The sequence below is a fragment of the Solanum pennellii genome, chromosome 10 (assembly GCF_001406875.1).
Source record: "Solanum pennellii chromosome 10, SPENNV200".
Taxonomy (NCBI): Eukaryota; Viridiplantae; Streptophyta; class Magnoliopsida; order Solanales; family Solanaceae; genus Solanum; species Solanum pennellii.
The window spans coordinates 81,227,256-81,250,211 of NC_028646.1; the positions used below are offsets into that span (position 1 = coordinate 81,227,256).

Genomic DNA, 22,956 nt, shown 5'->3' on the forward strand with positions numbered 1-22,956 from the left:
AATGGAGTCTTTAATATGAATTAATTATTTACGTAAAACTTTTGAGTTATTGTGATGAATAGAGACTTATCTCATGCATACGCTAATTTAATTTTGTATATTTTATTATGTTATAAAAGTTACGTTGATTACATACCTTCTTCTTAGCAAAGATGATTCCAAGTTTTACTTTCACTGTGATAGCTAGGGAGATATGAAATTTTATATTAGATTATTTAGTTATATAATTTCAATTTCATCAAAAACTTTTATTTAATCTTTGATTTTAATTCCTTAGCTATGAGCCTATGAAGCATCACATGGCTAGAATTTAGTATTTCTTTATTGATTAGTATGTATATCTTATTTTTAATTGGGGAATTTTTATGTATCGCTGTTCAAAAATAGTTTAATTTATGTTTAATAGTTATAATTTGTTAATTACGATTCGTGGTTACATGTTATAGAGAGGAGCGTGACGAGCGAGATTGGGAGAGGGAGATGAGGGGTAAGCGAGAGAGGGCAAAGAACGAAGAGAGATGAATTATATGTAAATTGCATATATATATATTTGTACACCCGGCGAGCGAGAGAAGGCAGAGAGCGAAGAGAGACGAATTGTATCTAAATAGTATACATATTGGGAGAGGGAGGAGAAAGACGAGCTAGATTGAGAGAGGAAGGAGAAAGACGAGCTAGATTGGGAGAGGGAGGAGAGAGGTGAACGAGAGAGGGCAATAATTTATATATTTCACATCTCGTTTGTATAATTTGCAGGTACTTTTGTATAATTCACATGTTTTATATAATTGAGTATACGAAGTGTGGAATTATATAAATATGATAAAGCTTGAATTTACAAATTGATACAAATATAAACTTATGAACTTTAAACAATTATATAAATTACATTATATAAATTATATCACATAAAATTTAAAATCTATACATTTATACAAACTTTAAAAGTTATACAAAAAAAAAAAATTGAATGTATATGGTAATAAAACTGAAAAAATCATATACAAAATATAAATCATCCTACACAAATAAAAATTAAACAAAAAATTGTTAATTGTGAATTATAGAAATATGACAAATTATACAAATTCGAAACAAGCTCACGTAATTAATAATTAATATTAATCACAAATAATAATTATAACAAATTATAATGATATTAACTAATTAAATAGTATAAATTTATTTAACTATATAATTTTCCCCTTTTTATTAAGCCTGCCTATTAAATAAAAAAGTGGCACCATTGTATCTTCAAATTCTTCTCTTTACTCCTATTTATGAGTAAATTAGATAAATATCGATCTTCAAATTATTATTATTTTTCCATAAATAAAGCATTCATAAAAGGTTAATGAAGTTGGTTATTAATTATGAACATGATATTTTAGAAAATTATTATGTATGAATAAATAGTGTACGATTATTGATCCAGATAAATAATAGTATATAAGTGCAAATATGTATGTTGACCCGCTGCACCCGACACGGCACACTAACATCAAACTTCCAAGTCCAACACAAACACTGATAAAAGAAGATGAAGAATTCCATTGATATCTCTCTTCAAGTTTTTCATTATCTTTAATCACAATCACCAGAATTCGTCGCTGATTATCTGAATTATCATCAATTCATCTATGCCTCTCTACGAAAAGTTCGATACAAAAAACGTTGAATTTGATTTATTCTGAAATTGGCATAATCTGAATATCAATTTGATTTCTTCGGATTGTTAGGGTTTGGGGATATTTGCAGGTGTGATGGATCAATCGACGAGCAGAGGTGGGGAATTTGTGATTAGGGACTATGTTGTTGAGAAGCAAATCGGGGCTGGGTCTTTTTCGACGGTGTGGCTAGCGCGCCACCGTGTCAATGGAACAGAAGTGGCGATCAAGGAGATTGTTACTGCTCGGCTCAACGGTAAACTCAAGGAGAGCCTCAAATCTGAAATTGTTATTCTACAGAGGATTAGTCATCCTAATATTATTCACTTGCACGACATGATCGAGGTCCTACTCTACTCAATTCAATTTCATTGTGTGTACTGCATATTTAGTTGAACAAATTTGTTTATGCTACTACTCGAAAAAGCTTAGGGATAGTTTGGTAGCTGGTTAGAGTTATGCATGTCTTAGTAATATAGAGACTAGTTTCGAGTGAATCTATGTATTAGTTTTGGTATTAGTTAGGCAAGATTTAATTATTGCACTTTCTAAATTACATAAATGATACATAGATTCCCTCGTTATTTATATTAGTATAGTTATTCGAGTTTCTAAATTGCAAATCAAACACCGTATTAATAACATGAACAACTTATCCCTACCGAGCCACCAAACGTGATATTACTTATGCCAGCTACCAAATGTGATAGTACTTATGCTAGATATAGTACCTACATAACTCACATCCAAGCAGCTACTAAACGACCCCTTACATTTTCCCGAGAAGTTTGGCTAATCACTAATATTGACATTTTTTTTTAAAAAAAAGAACTTTTGGCTTCTTAGAAGCTTGGTGAAAGAGGCTAGTAACAATATGAAATTACGAGGAAGTGTCTAACTTGTGTAAGGGGTATTTAACTCCCACTGTATAGAGTAGCTTTCCCTTCTTGAAGTGTAACGGTAACTTGCTGTGCTCTTTCTCCTTTTAATCTCCAAATGACGATTAATAAGTCATCACTTATGTGTAGCTATGGATGAATAGTATATCCTTTTTTGATATTAGTGTAAATTTGGAACTGTATATTTACTATTTGGAGTTGCATTTGTTACTATCTTTATGATTGCTTAAAAGAGAAACAAAAATGTTTTTCTGACCTTCATATATGTTCTTTTGCTTCTTATCTAAATGAACCCTCACGTGCATGGGTTATAGGAGCCGGGGAAAATATATATTGTTTTACAGTACTGCAGAGGGGGTGATCTATCCATGTACATACAACGACGCCAAGGGAGAATTGCCGAAGCAACTGCCAAACATTTCATGCAGCAACTAGGTTTGTGTAAACTGTAAAACTTCTATTTTCTTTTGCCTATTTTCCTGTATTCACTTTAGACTAATTATTCTTTTCTAGATGAATTCCGCTTGGTAATATTCATTTTCATATCATGCCACAGCATCTGGTCTAAAAGTCCTTCGCGAAAACAATCTAATCCACAGGGACCTAAAGCCTCAGGTTTGCTTTCCTTCGTGAATTATGCTCAAAATTTAGTTTGCTTTGGTGGTTGCCTTGACAGACCAAGCTACAAATTTGAACATATGAATTTTAGTTGTTTTTTGTCTAAGGATGAGCATTAGGTGCTGGTATGTTCCTTTCCAGAAATTCTCATTTTAAGGTCATGACCATGTAATGTCTACCATTGTAGTTTTTTTCTGTGTATAAATATTAGAAAAATGCCAGCAGCAAAGAGACTATCATTCGTTTACTAATAATTTGACATTACCAAGTAGCAGCGGCCTTGTTCTGTCTGAATCCATCTACTATATTGATAACCAGATCCTAGTAGCTAATGATTTGAAGAAACTAAAAGTAACAATTGAATTGTTGGAAATACTTGCATGACTTACGGGTGAACAAGGTGTGCAATTGCCTTATTCTTGAATAGCTAATTATATTTCTGATTTCTCTAGTCTAGGTTTCTTATTATTAACTCATTAATCTATATATATAAAAATATACACACACACCCAAGAAAAGGAAGGTATTTAGGAGATGAAATCCCAAACTAGTTAGGTCGGCTATATGTATCCATATTGACCATGTTACTCCATATAATCCAAGGAGACGACTGTCTACTAACAAATATAGTGACATTTTTATCTTCAATTTGGTACATCTTAGTTGAGGGAGGGGAACCAAATGTGTGGTTTTGTAGGAGTAAATAGTCTCTTTTTGGTAGTAATTCTTTCTTTCTTTCGGAGACAAGTTATTCTGGAAACTTCTAAGAATTTGAATTGTCGTTTGGTGGAACTGTCAACTCATTGACTTGTGTCCTTTGCCTTGATCCTACAGAATCTTCTATTGTCTACAACTGATGATAACTCCACCTTGAAGATTGCTGATTTTGGGTTTGCAAGGTAAGTTGTAGTACACTGTCAGAAATGTCACTCTCCTAATGTCCCCCTTCCCAGGAGAAGGTCTTTTATTTAACATTTTTCATCTCTTTCAGAAACCACATTTGCTAGATTCTCTTTCATCCTTCCCTTCTGTTTTAAGATTTGCAGCCTTAGAGTTAAAGGTTCTCCTAAGCTGTCTGCTCAAAATTAGCATTCTCTCTTGTCAGATCTTTGCAGCCTAGGGTGCTTGCAGAAACTCTATGTGGGTCGCCATTGTACATGGCTCCCGAAATAATGCAACTTCAAAAATATGATGCAAAGGTGTTATTCTCTTTCTATTCACACCACTCCATATGCTATTTTCTTTTAAATTCATATTAACTTTTGGCTCAAAACACAGGCAGATCTCTGGAGTGTTGGTGCCATTCTGTTCCAGCTAGTAACTGGCAAAACCCCATTTACTGGAAACAATCAAATACAGGTTTGATTTCTTTTCAGCTGTACATAGTAACTTATTGGTTGTTTCAATTTCAGTTTGACTGGTGACATTCAAATGCCTTGTAGCCAGCCATGTGTTTTACTTTTTTCCATTTTTCCATTTTTCCTGTAGTTGCTCCAAAACATAATGAAGTCCACTAAATTGCAATTTCCTCAAGATGCCAAGAATCTAAGTCCTCATTGCATAGATTTGTGTCAAAAGTTATTGCGCCGTAATCCAGGTACTTCTTTTATGTTGACTAGATTTCAACAATGTAAAATTCCACTCGTTGATTGTTTCCAAAACCTCAGTACTTAGATCATAGTTCTTTACATGCTTTGCCATCGAAAAGGCCATAAGATTGAAAGCCAGAGTTAACTGTACATGGCATTTTCTTATGTAAAGTTCAAAATTTCTATTTCTGCATATCTGAACGCACAGTGGAGCGGTTGACATTTGAAGAGTTCTTTAACCACCCATTTCTTGCAAAGAAGCAGCCTGATGAGTTGTCTAGGTAAGCTAGTTGATGAATTAATAGACTTGATATGACATACAAGTTTCATGGCACTGACTTTATCTTTTGGACATGCTACACAGGAATCAGAGACCTCAAAGGGTAATAGATGGGTTTTCTCTGACAGAACGCAATCCTGTAAGACGCACCGAGGGAACTTTTCAAGAAGATGGCTTACCATTTAGTTTAGATAATGATTCCAGCAATCCTGATGGTGGTCCTTCTTTTGCTGGGATATCTCTGAGATCTTCCTGTGGATTTTCTCATGATGCAAAAGATTATAGAAAAGAAGTTACAAGTGCTTCAAACAAAACCGGCCCTCTTTTGAATTGTAGCAACATCAACCATAAATCAAATGTTATTGGTTCTAGTCCTGGCCCACACCGACATTCAGAAGGCAAGCTGAAAGAATCCAGTGTCATGGACTATAGACTATGTCCAAGAGGTGCTCTGTTCAATAACGTTTCAAATTTTCTTTTGCTTACATATTTGAAATGAAAATTTTCCTTTTGTTTATCCTATAACTAGTTTGGTCAGATTTAAATTTGCTGATTTTGGCATTCACCTGATTGACTGATCCAACAGTGGCGGATTCATTCGAATTGATTGAGCGGGAATATGTACTTGTTTCTGGGTCCCTCATGGACTCATCTTCTTCAGCAGGTGCTTCTAGGCTTAGCAATACACCATTTAGATCAAGTTGTTCCCTGCAAGCCTCTGGGAACATAGACTCTAGATTAAGTGAACCGGTGGTTGTTGCTGGTCCTCCAACTGATAGCATAGTACTAAGGTTGGAAAGTCCCTCTTCTGCTCCAGGAGCTTCACAAGGATCTACAGATACAGTAGACCCTCTGGAGAAGCCAACTGATGGCATAGCCAGAATTGAGTCGCTGCAACATTCTGCTTCTGCTATCACAGAGTTGGTCAATGAGAAGGTAACTCACGTTAAGGCATTTTCCCTTCAAAAATATCAGAAGTCCTATATCTGAATATGTTAGGTGGTTCTTAAGCATGCAGGGGTGTACGGAGAACACTTAAGTCTAGTTCATTATATCCTGCAATCTTTTTTCTCCTTTTCTTCATTTAGAGAGCAAATTGGTGGCCTTGCAACTCTTGTTTATCATTGATTTATTGCATGCATAGTAGGGGTCTAACGTCTTTGCTCAAGCTTGTTTCATCTAAATTTATCAAGCTTTTCATCCCCCTGTACTTAAAAAAATATTTTCTAGTTACATAGGTATGACGAAGATGTATTTTCCCAGTTATTTATCAATAGTAAAAAGTAGAAGGATGAACATCTTTGTCTAGGTGCAGATTGACTGCTTTTTTTAAAAAACTTTTTATTACTGGAATTTGTGTTAAAACATATTTATTGCTTTGCATTGTGTTCAATATCTTAAGTTTGAAATCATTTTCTGTATCTGAGTTGAAAATATTTCTATTGTGATATATGTGAATAGAAGGTGTTTAAGTACAAACATGAGCTGTTTCCTGAAGTATTTTACATCTTTACATACATAAAGTCAACTTTTTAATTCCTGAAAAAACTTTTAAAAGAATTTGATAAAGCAAAACGAAGTGTTTTCCCTGGTGGACCAGGTCATTTAAATGGTATCACATTGTATTTTGATTTGTAATTTATGATCTGAGCTTCATTTATCTTTCTAGATTAATATGAATTTCTAACTATATTGAGATATCTAGTTTTGCAAGTTTGATTTAACCAAACATCCCATACATGATCAACAACCAACTGCTCTCAATCCCAAACTAATAGGGTCAGGTAATATGTCTTAGTATCCATTGTGCTCTATTCGTTCCTATTTTGTTCGAACTGTAGATAATTCGTATTTTAAAAGCAGGGTTTCTCCAAAACTAGATGTTCATATCTTGAATTTATCCCAAGATACAAAAAATTTTACAATACTGGACTTGGTGCAAGTGTAATGATATGATCTAAGCCTAATCACATCTAGTTGATCTCTCCTATTGTTTTTTGTTCTTTAAGTCCGTATTGATTCAAGAGATTATAGGTTTTTCTTTATTTGCCTATAGTTGATATATCTTGAATTTGCACCAACCTTTTTAATTATAGGTGGTGCTAAATGTTTGAATGCTGGTGATATCTTTGTATCTGCATCTGCCTACTCTCTAGAAACTTTTCTTTGGTGCTACTGTATGCATTCTTCTGTTCAGTGTTCACTAGCAATCTTGATGAGTTGGTAGATGGTTCTGCCCCCTCGTGATTCTTTTTGGCTTGGCAGATTAAGCTAACATTTGATCATTTCTGATATTCTCCCACTAAAATTCTCTGTTCTGTTTATAGATTGCCGCAGGCAAGCATCTGGAAGCATTTTCAATTGAGCTTGTCATGCTTGCAATATGGAAGCAAGCGTTGCATGTTTGTCATACACAAGCGGCATCGTCAATTGAAGGAAGTCCAAACCAAAAAACTGCCAAATTGATGGAGATTTTAAGTGACAGTCGAGTTAGGGCTGACATTAAAAAGGACACTTGTAACACTTTGGGGCCAGAGAATGTGTTATTTCATATTCAAAGAGCATTTCTGAGTGAAGTTGGGAAGGCAGAGGAACTTGCCAAGCATATAGAGCCGGGTAAATATTTGAACTTACTGAAAGAAAAAAGTGCATGGTATGAATAAGTACTGAAATTTGTACTGCGTGCCTTCCTGTTCTATTTGACCTTTTTGTGCTTTATATGTGACCCTTTTCCCGGTTACTGTGCTTTTGGTTTGCCCTTTTTGTTTTGTTTCCTCCCCTTTTTCTAGTAGGATGATAACTAGCTTTTAATATGCTCGGCTTAGCTTTAATGCATTGTTAATCAAGAAAATATATGCTAGCAATCTTGATGGTTTCTCAAGAGGATCTAGAGATGTGGAATTACCAACTCTTCCATAGATGATAAGTTAGCTGCATTCATCAAATGTTTTCTTTAGCTATTGTCTTACATCTGGCCTTCCTAGTTGTGGTAATGTTTTAAGTTTTTTGCTTGAAAATGACTCATAAACCCACTCTTTTATGGCCTTAGCAAATAAAGATGAAGACATTTATGTCTGTTTGTTGCTTGTTTCTAGGAAATGCCGAAGTACCAGATGCCATGGAGATGATATTTCAATCTGCACTAGACCTTGGCAGAAAGGGAGCTGTAAGTATTTCATTTTATCTTGGTAGTGTTTGGTAAAAGTCGAACTAATTTCTTCTAGCAACAATATATAATTGTCTCCATGTAACATTAGGAAGGATAAAAAACTTGAAATCTCTAATAAGATTCAATTTAAAGGATTTACTGTGTATTGAAATATGTGTCAGGTTGACGAGTACATGGGTCGGACTGAAAATGCAGTGGCGTTATATTCAAAAGCGGTACGCTTGTTAGCATTTCTTCAAGTAGAAGCACCATCACTCATTCTAAATCCTCCATTCTCACTGACAAACTCGGATCGCTATAGGCTTAGGAGTTACATTGATGTTCTCAATAATAGGCAAAGTGTTTCAAGGTCTCAAATCATGACTGTGCTCAAGTGTGAGGATCAGCACTGATCCCCGTGAAGGCGATAGACTGAGTGAAGAGAAAACTGTTAATATATAATGAATGATTAAACATATCACAACTTATTCTGTATAGTTCTTTATCTGTACAGTTATTCTTTCACTAATTTTAAAGAAAGTGAAAAGTCCTTTTCTATGGTTTGAAAGCTATTATTACTGTGTATTTAAAGTTCCTTTCTGAAAATTTCAGAAATGACTCAACTTTTGGACATAATTAAGCTTTAGTAGCTATAATTTAGATATTTACCCGTCATAGCAATTGTTTGAGATATCACTACTTATTCTGTATAGATATTCATCTTGTTCATTCACTCTAAGGTTACTTATATTTTTTTCACTCGTTTATTCATTTACTCATGTCAAACTAAAAGTCATGTTCTTAAATCATAGTCCAATCTCACCGACATCACATGAATACTTTTTTATATTGAAATAATTACAAGTACCTCATCTCATGTTTCGCTTTATTACACTAACATTCCTTGTGATTTACGATATTACTCCTACCCATCTCAATGGGAGGTAATACGAAGTTTATTTCTATGGAAAAAGATTATCACACCAACGTAACATTTGGTTTAATTTTGAATATTTACTGTTTCACATTTCTATTTCATATATATTTCTCATTTCCTCGTTTATTTCAAGTTTTAACTGATTTGTTGCATGTATAATTTTTGCAGGTCCTTTTGAAATTGAACAAAATCGCCTGCAAAAACCAGGATAATAGTTCAGTTCAGTACGAAGCAGCTTTCTTCATCCGGAGAAACCAACTTATACACGATATCGAAAATAAAGAGTCCACACAATTTATTTCAGTACCATCTTAATTGCAACAGTATTTTTGTGCAAATGAGCAAATTTTAATCATTTTAAAAGGAAAAAGGTTCAAATAGAGAAAATACTCATGTTAAAAATCTGGTTCATCTGACATTTCAGTTAATAAATAAATGTTATGGATGAGTTCTTCTCCCAAACAGGAATGACATAAATCAATCAAACTTTTAGCGAATGAAATATCACAATACATTGTTATTTATTACTACTATTTCAGTGAACTTGTATAAAAAGCTTGATGAATATATTTACATCAACTATACCATTGCTTCGCGATTATCTCTATCATCACAATCAGCCACAGACATAGTCGCCTTAGAGCGAACATTCTTGTACGAATAATTCCTCGCAACAATAACATAAACACACAAATTCACTGCTGTAATGATAGCTAAGAGCCAGTAGAAATAGTCGAGCCGGCTGCTGTTTGGATCTTTTCCAAACCAACTCTTGCCACTTTTCTCTGTGACATGATCCACAATGGTTATCAACAGGCTGCTAATGAAATTTGCAGCTCCAATTACACTAAGGTAAAGTGCAATGCCCAAGCTTCTCATGGAATCGGGTACTTGATCGTAGAAGTATTCTTGCAATCCTACTAAGGCAAATCCATCTGCTATTCCAAGGATAAGGAATTGTGGGGCTAGCCAAAACACACTCATTCTACTCGAGCCTTCGAGTGGATTTTTGTGTACAAGATTCAGTCTTTTTCTTTCGACTAAAGCTGCAACGATCATAGTAGAAACAGAGAAGATCATTCCAATACCAATCCTTTGGAGGATACTAATCCCTCTCTCATTTCCTGTTGTCCTTCTCAAGAAAGGTACAAGGATTTTGTCATAGAAAGCAACAGATATTATCATGCCAACAGCTGTCAGGGCATAAATTGAGGCTGTGGGAATCTCGAAATTGTGGATGATCTTCCGGTTCATTGTCAAACCTTGTTTTAAGAAAAAAGTTGCAGCTTGTGCTACGCATATACCAAATGGTAAAGTGGTTAGCCAAATTGGTATCATGTTGATAATTAGCTTCACTTCTTCCACATTGGTGACAGTTGCAAGTTTCCACGGATCTTGAGTTTGGTCTAGGATTGCTGCTTTATCAAGGAACCTGTAAAGTATGATAAAGAAAAACTGTTTTCAATCTTCCTGAGTAATTGCATAAACTAATCATGACTAAGTTGTAATCTTACGTTAGTCTTTTGGTGTGGCTTAAAAGCCTCTTTTGGTTAGTTTCTGACTTGGGAACTTCATGTAGATGAGAAGGATCAGAAGGAAGTTGAAGACTTCTTTTCCTAATTGCAGCTACGAGCACGTTTAGCATTGGTGTTAATGGACTTCCAGTCGTCTTCCTGTAACGATAAACTGGCTTCCCTGCGTAAAAGATGACTATACTAGAAGCCATGACTAGTGTGAGTATTACATCTGCCATGGCCCAGCTAACATGTTCTTGTACGTAAACGATAAGAGTAACACCAAGTAATAGTCCACAGCATAGTCCAAAGTTCCACCAGTTGAAAAATGACATCTTTTTCCTTCTTTCTTGAGGATTTTCATCATCAAACTGATCAGCTCCAAAGCTCTCAAGAGAAGGCTTGTGTCCTCCAGTTCCAACAGAGATTAAGTAGATTGCTAGGAAGAAGATTGCCTCATGGACGTTCCTCCGTTTATCACACAGGTCACTCTCACAAGGTTTTAAGCTAGGGACCACTCTAGACATTGTCAATAGAAGCAAGCCCTGATCCACATTTAAGCCAGAACAAGTAAGAGAGAAAATTCATCGATTCTACAACCAAATTGCAATGAGCGGAAATTCTGTTTACCAGGAAGTAGACCGTGGAAGAGAGAAGAACGGTGGAGAATCGTCCCAAGTATGCATCAGCGAGAAAGCCTCCAAGCAATGGCATCAAGGTAGTGACTCCTGTCCAGTAATTCACACTTTTTGCTGCTGTTTTAAGGTCTTGATGGATGACTTTTGTTAAGTACATAATCAAACTCGTAGCTATTCCAAAGAAACTCAGCCTCTCACTGAATTCAATAACTGTTAAGGTAACGGTTCATCAGTATCAACAAAATGTAGAATCTATATATCTTGATCTTCGAGTAAGTATACAACAAAAACTAGACATATGAGTGAAGCTATTTTGGTTATTGTATAGATGCTTACCGATAATAAACAGGGAGGCCTTCCATACACCAGTTGAACTCCTAAGAGGAACTCGTCCTTTATGATCAACCGAAGAATCATAAACCAGTTTTTGATCATCAATTTCTGCTCTCGTTATCGTCTCCATCTCCACATTTATCTTATCCATTTTTTTTGGCTCTTAAGATACCAAAGAAGCTGATATATAAGTACTCAAGTAATTGATATGAGAAGTTGTTAGTTCGCGTTATATAGCAAAAAAATTCCTCTTCATTACTATCTTGTCAAAGTTTCTAAGAATATGAATAATGAGCATCAAGAAAATGTGAAAAAAGAAATGGAATTTATTGCCAATGATTGTGACTTGAGGTTGACAAACAACTACTTCCACTAAACTAAAGTAGTCCTTGGCCCTTAACTCTGTGTATGGCATCAATGCTGCAATTAGATTCTTCTATATGGATCGATCTCCTGTTATACAAGTGGCGATGATAGATATTGTAGCGGCCTAAATTAACTATACTTACAGAGAGGCATCAGATGAGTGTTTTCACAGTTGTAGTACTTCATTTTATACTTCAGAATATATTAACACGCATTTTTATTCGCGTTGTACCTTGTTCTTATCTTTTATTTTGTTGAAGTCTCAACATCAGTTGTAGCTTACACATACTATAGTACTCGAAATGTTGGATTTAGTAGTACAAGCATAGGAGTAAGCAGTAAGCACCACGAGGTCTCACGTTCTAATCCCAGTTATATATGTAGTGTGTATTCATCTTGTCCTGTTAGGAAAAATTTACCCAACATATGTTCGTCTGGGTTGCAATATGCAGCCAGATGGATTAGTCGAGGTACAAGCTAGCTAGTCCCGAACATCAATGTAACAAACAAAGTACATTTGACTTAGAATTTTAGTTTATTGTCAAAATGTCAGGAATTTTGTTGTGATTTCTAATAACTATGGCTAAATTCTTGTCTCTCTTGGAAAAAACTATAAACTCATGAATCACAATTTTGTTTAAGTTGTTTATCTGTTGCAAAACACCATATATAATAATGATAGCATTAATATATCTTAAAAGTACCCCCACAATCTTGATTAGTGCATTTTTTTCATTTTACATGATAAGCTTATTACTCGTAGATGTTGTCTTTCAGAAACCTTTCTACCTTGTCGAGTAAAGGTAAGATCTGTGTAAGCTTTATATTTCTCTGAAACTTCACTTGTGGGACTACACTTATTATATTGTTATAGTTATTATCGTTGCTTATTCGTGATCGGTATATTATTGCATAAAGTTACTCTATATTTGTGCCAGTAGAATAGCAAGTTTTTCGAGAAATTAGTCAAGATGCTTATTGATTTAGACATCACGATTATCAATTTTATTTTTACAAATAGAAATAATTGGGGAACTTCTCTTTTTTTTCTTAGATGAGTAGAGTGCAAGAAGTTTTCAACAACTAAAATTATTACTTCTCTGTCCCATTAACACATATGCATGTGAAAGTGTACTATTGTTTATACTAAAAGAAAATAATGGTTGTATACCAAAAAATAAATAAATCTAACACGTTTTGAAATATAAATCAACGTGTTATATTTTTTAAATGTGAAAGTATGGAAAGAGCTAGGAAGAATTTTGTCCAATATAGGTAGAAGTTCAACTCAACTTTGTCTAATAAAAGAAAAAGGCATCTTTTATGTATTTCTTATTTCTCCGTTCAATTTATGTGATCGTAATTTTCTTGTAGCACATATAAATAGAGGATTGTATTGAGTTCATAGGGTGATTTATCCGTAATGAAAAGAATTAAAACATACAAATATCTTTAACTTATTTTAGATTATAAATTTTGAATATCTTTTTTTCCTCTCTTTGTTAAATTCGTGTGGTGCCCCTTTATAAAGACTATAAGGCTAGGTTAAGATAACATTCCCCTTTTCTGGCTAGGGGACGGCGTTTTATTTAATACCCGATATCCGTATTGGAGTCTTACACTCACATTGCATAGGCCTCATTCAAGGGCAAGTAAATCTTTTTCATGCTTAGGCTTCTTTTCGAGATTTCTGATTAAGAAAAGAGCAATCTCATCTACTGCTTCCGATAGAAAGGAGGATCTTAAGCTAAAAACACTCATCCATAAGGTTGACTAATGTGAATGGTAGAAATTATTAAGATTGCTAATATTAATCTTTGCCAAGTATAGCAAATGTCAAAGCTATTGATGTGGGCAAATTGCTTTTGTGAATGCAATTATAATGACTACAAGGAATTTGATTCTCATGAAAAAGTGATTTAAAAAAAAAAAAAACTCTAAATTGCATCTATCACTATCGATAACATGATAATTCATAATTTCATATCTAATGTTGCTGTTTCTAAATTTTGTTCTTGAATTCTGGTTACAACCCACTGAATAATAACACCAAATATTCGAAAATGACATCCAATAAAAAATAATTTAACCAACCTCTGTGTTACAAAATTATGAGTTTTTTGATTTTTAAGTTAGTCGGTTATTGCTCATCCAAATGTGTGATCTAGTGACAGTTAATAGAGTGGATTGAGAATCATGAAGTCTCAAGTTCGTGTTTCAATCGAGACAGAAACACTTTTTTTCATTTGTTTTATCCTTAAAGAATTGGGTTATTTGTTACGGATAAAAGTAAAATCATGAAATTAATTAAAGTGCACACAAATTAATCCAAACATTATGAACTCGCCGTCATATAGTAGAATTTTTTTTATTCTATTTATATTGTGTTGAATCACATGCAAAACGTGATTCAATTAAGAATTCAAAGAAAATATTATGAAAACAATATATTGGAAACAATATAAAAACACGTTGCTAAATGCTACGTACATTGCGGCGTGTGAAAAGTTAATACTAATTGTAAAATTAATAAACCTTAATAGTGTTTTTTTTAATTTGACACTTAAAACCAATTTTCGAAAAAAAAATTAGAAAGAACATGATCTTTTTATCAAATACTACAAATTAAATTAGACTAATACGATTTTAGAATACTTTAAATGTAGTCTGAATTATCTGTTCTGAGTCAGATTTGTACAATTTTCCTCAAAACATCTCAAGTTATTAAGAATATTCAACCTTAATTTCTTTCCATCTTTTCAACTAACAAATATAAAACTTTATTTTACGTATCGTCGATGCATCTTCAAACTATAGGTGAAAATCGTAAACCAACCCATCTACGAAAAAAGGCACTAAGCTAGCTAGGCTCCACACTACACCCCACAAGTTGTTGGACTAAAATGATCCAAGAATACATTTAATATGATGTGATTCCACTTTGGACCAATTCCACACAATTTTCACAATATAACTTTATTTTTAATTTTAAATATCGATAAAATTTTATTGGTACTATCCGATATATATTTTTTTTTGAGTTGTGGAATGGGTGATTGGTATAAGGGTTAGAAAGCAAATAATTCTACTAGTTATGAAGATAAGTGGTAATGTAATTATTAAACTCCACTTATGTTTGATTAAAAATAATACTCCACTTAATATTAATCAACTTTTCTTGATACTCATAAAATATGGTCATGGTCTTGATTCTTTGAAACTAGTGGACTTGGTATATAAGACCATTTCCAAAAATGGACAAAAATCATTACAAAGCTGTACACATTTAGACACGATAACTTCACTAAATTAGCAAAATCCCAAGTTTGTGTAGTGGAGTATTGTTATATTAGCTGACCAATAAAAATAATGTTACATATTTAATTTTTAAAAGTTGTATAGTCCATATCATTAAGGACATTTTTTAAATTCAAATAGGTGAAAGAAATAGTAAATTTGACTCAACATGTGAAAGGAGGACTAGTTTTTATCCTTTTTTGTTGATAAAATGATAAGTTTATGGTACTATCATTTGTATAAAACAAATTCAATATTTTTTTTAGAAAAAACATATTGAAAACGATTATAATTTATAATAAAGGTAAGTTAGAAATTAAATGATAAATTATTTTTTAATTTTTCAAAATAAACTACATTTGAGAATCAACAAAAAAATAATTACATTTATTAATTAATGATACAAAAATCCCTTTTTTCTTGTTAAATCAACACATGTGTAGATAACTCATTTTCTACATTATTTTATTCTATAAAGATGCTAAAGCACTAAAGGTAAATATATGATTCATGTCGTTGATCACTTTTCATTGGCTATACTCATGAATCAAATCTTTTAGATGATTAAAAATTGCACTACTTGAGATTATACTTTACCCCCTTTTTTTTTGGTGGGGGTGGGGTGAAAAAAGCGAGTGGATGATAGGGATATATTCATCATAATTAATTTGATTAGTATATTTTTTTTATAATCGAATGAAATACGTGAGAGTATAAATCATTGATTTAAGTTTGAAATATTTTCACCTTGCTTCATTGATGACTCGTATTTACAACTTTCAGATTGTAAGTAAAGAATACTTAATTATCATTTGAGCAATTTTTTCTTGTCAAAAAATTTGAACCATTTTCTCGTTTTGTGTGTTATCCTTGCACATAGATCATGCTAATATTCTCTGTATCCTTTCAATTTTATCAGATAATAATAATTGTTTGATTAATTGAGCGGAGAATTTCATTATTAGGGTGAACAAGAATTTAGGGTGGAGACAAACTGTGCTCTTAGGTATCAATAAAACTTATGATAAGACACCATGAAATGAAATGACTTTAGATGAAAATCTGAGATGTCCAAAAATGCAATTTTGGTTATTTTTGCAATTTTGAAACCTCATTGCATGGATAGAACCTTAAATAGAATCTTACTATGAATGTCCTACCCCCCACCCCACATTTTTAGAGGATCTTACTTTGATTATCATGGATCACTCTAAAAAATCACTATTTTTTTCATGTATTTTTAGTGGTTATTTTTTATAAATATTTTGATTTAATCAGTGAGAAGAAAATTAGATAGTGATATTTTCACACAAAAAGTAGGAAGTTATCAGTATTTCAGCAAGAATTTATTTTTCATCATGTGTTTTTCTAGTGAGTTGGTTTTATTGGAATGGAGGTGGAAAATTCATAGTTTATAATACAATATTTCATAAAGTCGTAGTATAAATAGCATTTGTTTAATTGTTTCTAGTAGGGCCTTTTATCTGTCGGTTCGGTTCGGTTCGGTTTTGAAGTATATCGATTTGAGTTATTGGTTATCGGTTCGTAGAGATGCTAAACCGTTATACAACCATTAAAATATTGACATATCAATTATTGGTTCGGTTATCGGTTCGTAGAGATGCTAAACCGTTATACAACCATTAAAATATTGACATATCAATTATTGGTTCGGTTATCGGTTTAACTGTTAAGATTTGACTCAAAAATAAATTAATGAGAATCACTTAGAAACACGGTGACAAATCAAATTAATCATGCACATGAGTTCACAAGTTGCATCTTGCTCGAAAGCAAACACTTTTACATTGTAGAATAACCAAGATTTTGAGATAGCCTGAACTAAAAGTAGGAAACTAAACTCTAAGTCAAAGACTTTATATACAAAATGGTATAGATACAATTATTTAATTTACGATCGGATTATCGATTAACTCACTAAGTAAAACCCTCAAACCATTAAGAATCAATAACCCGGTAGCCAAAAAGAATAATCAAAATAGTTATCTAAACTCCTAAACCAATAACCCGTTACTGATATATCAATGAAAAAAATTCGATTGAGATTATCGATTCCGATTCGATATTGAACGGCCCTAGTTTCTAGTAGTGGATATTCTCCTTGAGAGGTTAATAGTAAAAAGGCAAGTTACAGCTAGTTGGCCCAAAATAATTACATCTGCTAGTTAAATATACAAAATATATACATTATTTTGTGTGTGTGTATATATATATATATATGTATATTTTAACGGTTATTATTTTGGTGGATGGCAATTCTTATATTTTCCAACATAATTTCTTGCAATCCTATCCGCAATCCATCCACATCATTTGGTACTATAGTTGAAAATGGTGATATAATTATGATGCATCCCCTTCGTGTGTGATATACGTATGATATACAGTGATATACAATGTAGAAATGACACATTGCACTCAAAAGTTGTAAACAAGGAAAAATGCAGAGGAATTTTCTTATTTCCTTTTAACTCGTCAGAATACACTGATATTACTACTATTTCAGTAGCATACAACTTATAGAACAACAAATATACATATACTAAGCCATTGCTTCGCGATCATCTGTATCGTTGCAAACAGCCACAGACATAGTCGCCTTACAGTGAACATTCTTGTACGAATAATTCCTCGCAACAATGACATAAACACACAAATTCACTGCTGTCATGATAGCTAACAACCAGTAGAAATAGTCGAGACGACTACTATTCAAATCCTTCCCAAACCAACTCTTGCCATTTTTTTCTGTTATATGATCCACAATTGTTATCAATAGGCTGCTAACAAAATTTGCAGCACCAATTACACTTAGGTAAAATGCAATGCCTAAACTTCTCATCGAATCAGGAACTTGATCGTAGAAATATTCTTGTAATCCAACTAAGGTAAATCCATCTCCTATTCCAATTATAAGGAATTGTGGTGCTAGCCAAAACACACTCATTCTACTCGAGCCTTCGAGTGGATCTTTGTGTACAAGATTCAGTCTTTTTCTTTCGACTAAAGCTGCAACGATCATAGTAGAAACAGAGAAGATCATTCCAATACCAATCCTTTGGAGGATACTAATCCCTCTCTCATTTCCTGTTGCCCGTCTTAAGACAGGCACGAGGACTTTGTCGTAGATAGTGAGGGATATTATCATTCCAATAGCAGCTAACGCGAATATTGATGCAGGGGGGATTTCAAAACCGTGAAATATCTTCCTGTCTAGAGTCACGCCTTGCTTGATGAAAAATGTCGTGGTTTGTGCTACACATATACCAAATGGTATAGTTGTTAGCCAAATGGGAACCATATTGATAACTAATTTCAATTCTTCCACTTTCGTTACAGTTGCAAGTCTCCATGGATTCTGTTGCTGTACTGTTGAATCTTGTGTTCCATCAACAATTGCAGCTTTATCAAGGAACCTATAAAAAGAAGAAGCGTAAATTAAATTTGCATAACATTGCTCTGTCTGTTTCAATTTGTTTGCACGAACAATTTGGTACATGTCACGTATCACCGTACAAACAAATTGAAACACACACAGAGAGAGAGAGTATGATGTTCGAAACTTACTTGAGCTTTTCAGTGTGACATAAAAGCCTCCTTTGGCTAGTGTCGGATTTGGGAATTTCATATAAATGAGAAGGATTGGCAGGAAAAAGAAGATTTCTTTTTCTTATTGCAGCTACAAATACTTGTAGCATTGGTGTTAAGGGACTTCCAGTTGCCTTTCTATAACGATAGAACGGTCTACCTGCAACGAAGATGATTATACTAGACGCCATTACTAGTGTAAGGATCAAATCCGCCATAGCCCAGCTAACGCGGTCTTGTACATAAACAATCAGAGTAACACCTAGTAATAGTCCACAACAGAGTCCAAAATTCCACCAGTTGAAAAATGACATTTTCTTCTTTCTTTCTTCAGCATAGTCATCATCAAACTGATCAGCTCCGAAGCTCTCAAGAGACGGCTTGTGACCTCCGGTACCAATTGAGATTAAGTAGATCGCGAGGAAGAAAATCACCTCGTGGACATTTCTAGGTTCGTGACATAGGTCAGTGTCGCAAGGTTTCAAACTCGGGATCACTCGAGACATTGTCAAGAGAATCAAGCCCTGCAAGAAGATCATTTGGTTATTTATTAGTTATGAACTTTATCGTTAATTTTTTGCTAAATAGCACATAACATAACAACAGTTTTACTGTTTAGCTATAAAATTTGTGTGTCGATATATATAATATTGTTACCAGCAAATAGACAATGGAAGATGCAAGAACTGTGGAGAATCTTCCCAAGAATGCATCAGCAAGAAATCCTCCAAGCAATGGCATCAAAGTAGTGACACCAGACCAGTAATTGACACTTTTTGCAGCTGTTTTGAGGTCTTGATGGATGACTTTTGTTAAGTAAATAATCAAACTTGTGGCTAATCCAAAGTAACTTAGCCTCTCACTGAATTCAATTACTGTTACAAAGGTGAAAATTCATCACTGTCTCTGATTTGCATAACCAAGAAAGGAACACGTTAACAACAACAACATATTCACTCTTTGTATATGTCCCTAAAGCCTTTAGCAACATTGATTCTAATGACACTTCACTAATATCGGTAAAGACTTTAACACTCTTTATTAATGTCAATATTTAATACCGCTAAAAGTTATTTTTATTGTAATGCTACTTTTGTGGTGGTAGAAAGGTGATTTCTGATAGACCCTTCTTATCAAAAAAGAAAATAACGACAACAAAATAGCAAAGGAAAGGAATTTGTTAATAAAACGAGAAGCTAATCTCCTCTAAAAGAAAAAATCTTTTAGTCTAGTTACTATGAAGAATTGATATACAAAGTCAAAATTATTTTATACAAGCATATAGTATATGTTGAATTTTGTTGGCTTCTTCCTATGATTATTTTATATTATTTTTAATACAGTTAGTTGAAATTCTGATTCCGCTATTTAATAACAAAGTGGAGTCTAGTAGTGGAACTTATAACTACTTTGGAATACAGTTCTTATATATGATTAATATACTGACCAAAAAAGTTTATATTCATTAATCTATTTTTAGAAAAAACAGAAAAGTATGTTGCTGACAGCACTGAGTTATCCACTAGACATGACATTTGCTATTTTTGTCAAATTAGTGTTAAAGTGTGCCAACCAAGTGCTGTTAAAAGGCAAACCAAAAACTGTTTTGTGGTATATTAACAATTCTGTTCAAATGGTTTTGGAAAGGCAATTAAACGCTCCGTTTTATTTTAACTGTCGTTTTAATTCATTTTCTTATTTTACAATAAATATAAAGTATAATTTGCTAACTTATCTTTATTTAATTACAATATGCATTCTTCTTAAATATAAAAAGTATAATCAGAAACAATAGCACTAACTAAAACTTATATTATCGGATAATTATTCTAACTTAAATGACAGTTAAAATGAGACGAATGGAGTATTCTTTTTCTGAAAGATGAATTAGTTGATTATATAAATGCTACTTTACTAAGTAATGTTTGTAGTATATGCTCAATAACTTAAAAGAGGTGTAACGTAGGCAATTTATCAACCCACGTGAGTTGGGTCCATAAAAATCAAAGAAAATGAGATAAAAGATACATATAATACACTTTCAATAACATTATACAAATAATGCTTTTGAGGACCCTCAACGATATTGTCGTTTTATGTGCTACTTTTTTTTTCTTCTATTTTTCCACTTCAAATGTTTGTTTTACACTAAAGTTTTTAAATTATTTGATCATGGATGGCAAGAGCATCACAGAGATGAAACAATTCACAAAAAATGGACACTACTGCTAATTCAATCTCAAAAATTCAAACAGACAATAACGTTCACGATTGACCATAATATAGAAACCTAATTACATTAGTAAATAAACAAAAATATGAATGAATTTGATTTTGATGTTATATGGAAAAAAACAAATCTTGAACTTGACTGAACCTTAAAATTATCTCACGAACAAAGATTTTCAAAGACCATATCAAGAAACAACAAACTAAAACACTCTTATTGACTAGACAACATAAGTAAAAGGCTACACTGATATCAGTAGCGAAGATAGAATTTTCACCAAGATTCAATATGACATGTATATAGTGTGTGTATAATTTACGAAAGAACGTACCCTTCTGCCCCTCTAACTCCGCCACTGACTAAAAGTATGCATGGTTATAAATTACTTACCAATAATGAAGAGAGAGGCTTTCCATACACCAGTTGAACCCCTAAGAGGAACTCTTCCTTTATGATCCAAAGAAGAATCATTAACCCATTTTTGCTCATCAATTTCTACTAATTCTTCTCTTTTCTTTATTTTATCCATTTTTTATTTTTTATTTTGCTATTAAAAAAACAAAAAAGAAGATATATATATGTATAACAATAAGTACTAAAGTATGTGAGATAACAAATTGGTGTGTTGTCAGCTTTGGTTTGCTCACCTTATATAGAAAGAGGAATATTATCCCTGTTGACTGATATTGACTAATTAAAGTTTAATTATTGAGATTATGAAATTTATTTATTTATTAAATTTTATCGTAGTGACTGTGACTGAGGAAGAACATACAATATATTCCACTAAATTAAAGTTGTTTTTTTGTCCCTAAATGTGTACATGAGGAATAACATTAATTTACGGTCCTAAGTTTTTGTATATTGTGTCTCATACGATTGACATAATTTGTGAAATAAAACAAAGTCGATAAAAGTTGTGTGATGAGGCACAAACTATAAAAAAAATATCTTTATGATTCAATTAAATCTATGATGGTAACTATTATAAAGTCCATTAATAATTTTAATTATATTATTTTCAACAGGCCCAAATTTACATTTCTAAGCTCATATTTTATCAGAGTCAACACATCTTTTTTACTAAAACAAAGAATGTTGTACTCGAAATTTGAGATTTGGCTTTGTATGTTAGGTGTTACGAGAAATAGTATAATTAGGAAAGAGTGCAATATTGGTATGTTTAATCTAGCTTCATATATCAAGAAATATTCTCCTCTAATTTCTAGTAGCTTAGGAGAATTTCACGTGTGTTTTATCATTTCAGTAACTTTGATTTAAATTTTATATTTATATTAAGCAATGATCATTAAATATTTAAAAAAGATTTAGTAGGCATATGTCCATAAATTTCAATATTTTTATTTTATTTAAAAATTTATGAATTTGAAGTTGAAGATGGAGTTATCCACCTATGCTTATTGCAAATGAGATAAGAGAGCATTTCATTTGGAAGCATGAAAATAGAGTTGATTTTAAAAGATCTGATAGAATATGATAGAATCGATAATTCATGTTTTGATGATAGACAAGAAGCGCAAATAATCAGTAGCAAATGTACGCAGCAAAAGAAGCCAAGCTCGAGTCCAAGATCGAGTAAAATGGGTCAGCCATGTAATCAAGAAAATAGAGTTATTTGTCAAAGCCAAAAATAATATATTAAAGGTATAAGTTGATACAAATAAGGAAAACCTTAAATATATTATTAAGGAAGGAAGTTGTATATAATAAGGATTGTACTTTAAAAGGGAATCCTTGTTCAACAATAACTTCCTTACCTTATCTGATAAGGAGTGTACAAGGCAAAAGAAACTCTATAAGAAGAGCACGA

At 32.8% G+C, this 22,956-nt stretch overlaps 3 protein-coding genes and 1 non-coding gene across 7 annotated transcripts; 1 reads left to right on the forward strand and 3 right to left on the reverse strand.

The window, feature by feature from the left end:
- Window positions 1–1,459: 1,459 nt before the first annotated feature.
- On the forward strand, window positions 1,460–9,586 carry LOC107002361 (serine/threonine-protein kinase ATG1c-like). 4 transcript variants are annotated; one of them, XM_015200345.2, is made up of 14 exons: window positions 1,460–2,012; window positions 2,881–3,001; window positions 3,123–3,181; window positions 4,019–4,083; window positions 4,290–4,383; window positions 4,463–4,543; window positions 4,673–4,781; window positions 4,982–5,054; window positions 5,138–5,499; window positions 5,640–5,989; window positions 7,381–7,669; window positions 8,149–8,219; window positions 8,384–8,437; window positions 9,307–9,586. In XM_015200345.2, exons 1-14 carry the CDS (start codon window positions 1,764–1,766, stop codon window positions 9,451–9,453), a joined length of 2,124 nt encoding a protein of 707 aa, XP_015055831.1. In that variant the 5' UTR covers window positions 1,460–1,763; the 3' UTR covers window positions 9,454–9,586. The 4 variants fall into 4 exon arrangements, with proteins under 4 accessions (XP_015055831.1, XP_015055829.1, XP_015055828.1 ...); XM_015200343.2 differs by lacking the exon at window positions 9,307–9,586 and having other exon boundaries at window positions 1,460–1,657; window positions 1,759–2,012; window positions 8,384–8,773; XM_015200342.2 differs by lacking the exon at window positions 9,307–9,586 and having other exon boundaries at window positions 1,461–2,012; window positions 8,384–8,773.
- A 20-nt stretch (window positions 9,587–9,606) lies between these two features.
- On the reverse strand, window positions 9,607–11,881 carry LOC107002363 (protein NRT1/ PTR FAMILY 5.6-like). Its single transcript, XM_015200348.2, has 4 exons — window positions 11,627–11,881; window positions 11,283–11,500; window positions 10,653–11,197; window positions 9,607–10,570 (listed from the first exon to the last, which is right to left on the reverse strand). The coding sequence occupies exons 1-4, from the start codon at window positions 11,772–11,774 to the stop codon at window positions 9,718–9,720; spliced, it is 1,764 nt and encodes a 587-aa protein (XP_015055834.1). The 5' UTR covers window positions 11,775–11,881; the 3' UTR covers window positions 9,607–9,717.
- Window positions 11,882–16,118: 4,237 nt separating this feature from the next.
- LOC114074553 lies at window positions 16,119–16,217 on the reverse strand. Its single transcript, XR_003574976.1, has one exon. It is a non-coding gene; the product is annotated as a U6 spliceosomal RNA (small nuclear RNA).
- A 1,515-nt stretch (window positions 16,218–17,732) lies between these two features.
- On the reverse strand, window positions 17,733–21,733 carry LOC107002362 (protein NRT1/ PTR FAMILY 5.6-like). The gene is made up of 4 exons (XM_015200347.2): window positions 21,516–21,733; window positions 19,553–19,770; window positions 18,875–19,419; window positions 17,733–18,723 (listed from the first exon to the last, which is right to left on the reverse strand). Exons 1-4 carry the CDS (start codon window positions 21,652–21,654, stop codon window positions 17,850–17,852), a joined length of 1,776 nt encoding a protein of 591 aa, XP_015055833.1. The 5' UTR covers window positions 21,655–21,733; the 3' UTR covers window positions 17,733–17,849.
- Between the last annotated feature and the right edge of the window lie 1,223 nt (window positions 21,734–22,956).

Bases quoted from the DNA above. Each gene is read 5' to 3' on its own strand.
- LOC107002361 (XM_015200343.2), top strand. From the start codon at position 1,764: ATGGATCAATCGACGAGCAGAGGTGGGGAATTTGTGATTAGGGACTAT. The intron at 2,013-2,880 runs GTCCTACTCTAC...CATGGGTTATAG, and splicing joins ACTTGCACGACATGATCGAG to GAGCCGGGGAAAATATATAT. The intron at 7,670-8,148 runs GTAAATATTTGA...GCTTGTTTCTAG, and splicing joins TGCCAAGCATATAGAGCCGG to GAAATGCCGAAGTACCAGAT.
- LOC107002363 (XM_015200348.2), bottom strand. From the start codon at position 11,774: ATGGATAAGATAAATGTGGAGATGGAGACGATAACGAGAGCAGAAATT. The intron at 11,501-11,626 runs GTAAGCATCTAT...TTACCTTAACAG, and splicing joins GGCCTCCCTGTTTATTATCG to TTATTGAATTCAGTGAGAGG. The intron at 10,571-10,652 runs GTAAGATTACAA...CATACTTTACAG, and splicing joins AGCCACACCAAAAGACTAAC to GTTCCTTGATAAAGCAGCAA.
- LOC107002362 (XM_015200347.2), bottom strand. From the start codon at position 21,654: ATGGATAAAATAAAGAAAAGAGAAGAATTAGTAGAAATTGATGAGCAA. The intron at 19,420-19,552 runs GTAACAATATTA...ATCTTCTTGCAG, and splicing joins CTTCCATTGTCTATTTGCTG to GGCTTGATTCTCTTGACAAT. The intron at 18,724-18,874 runs GTAAGTTTCGAA...TTCTTTTTATAG, and splicing joins TGTCACACTGAAAAGCTCAA to GTTCCTTGATAAAGCTGCAA.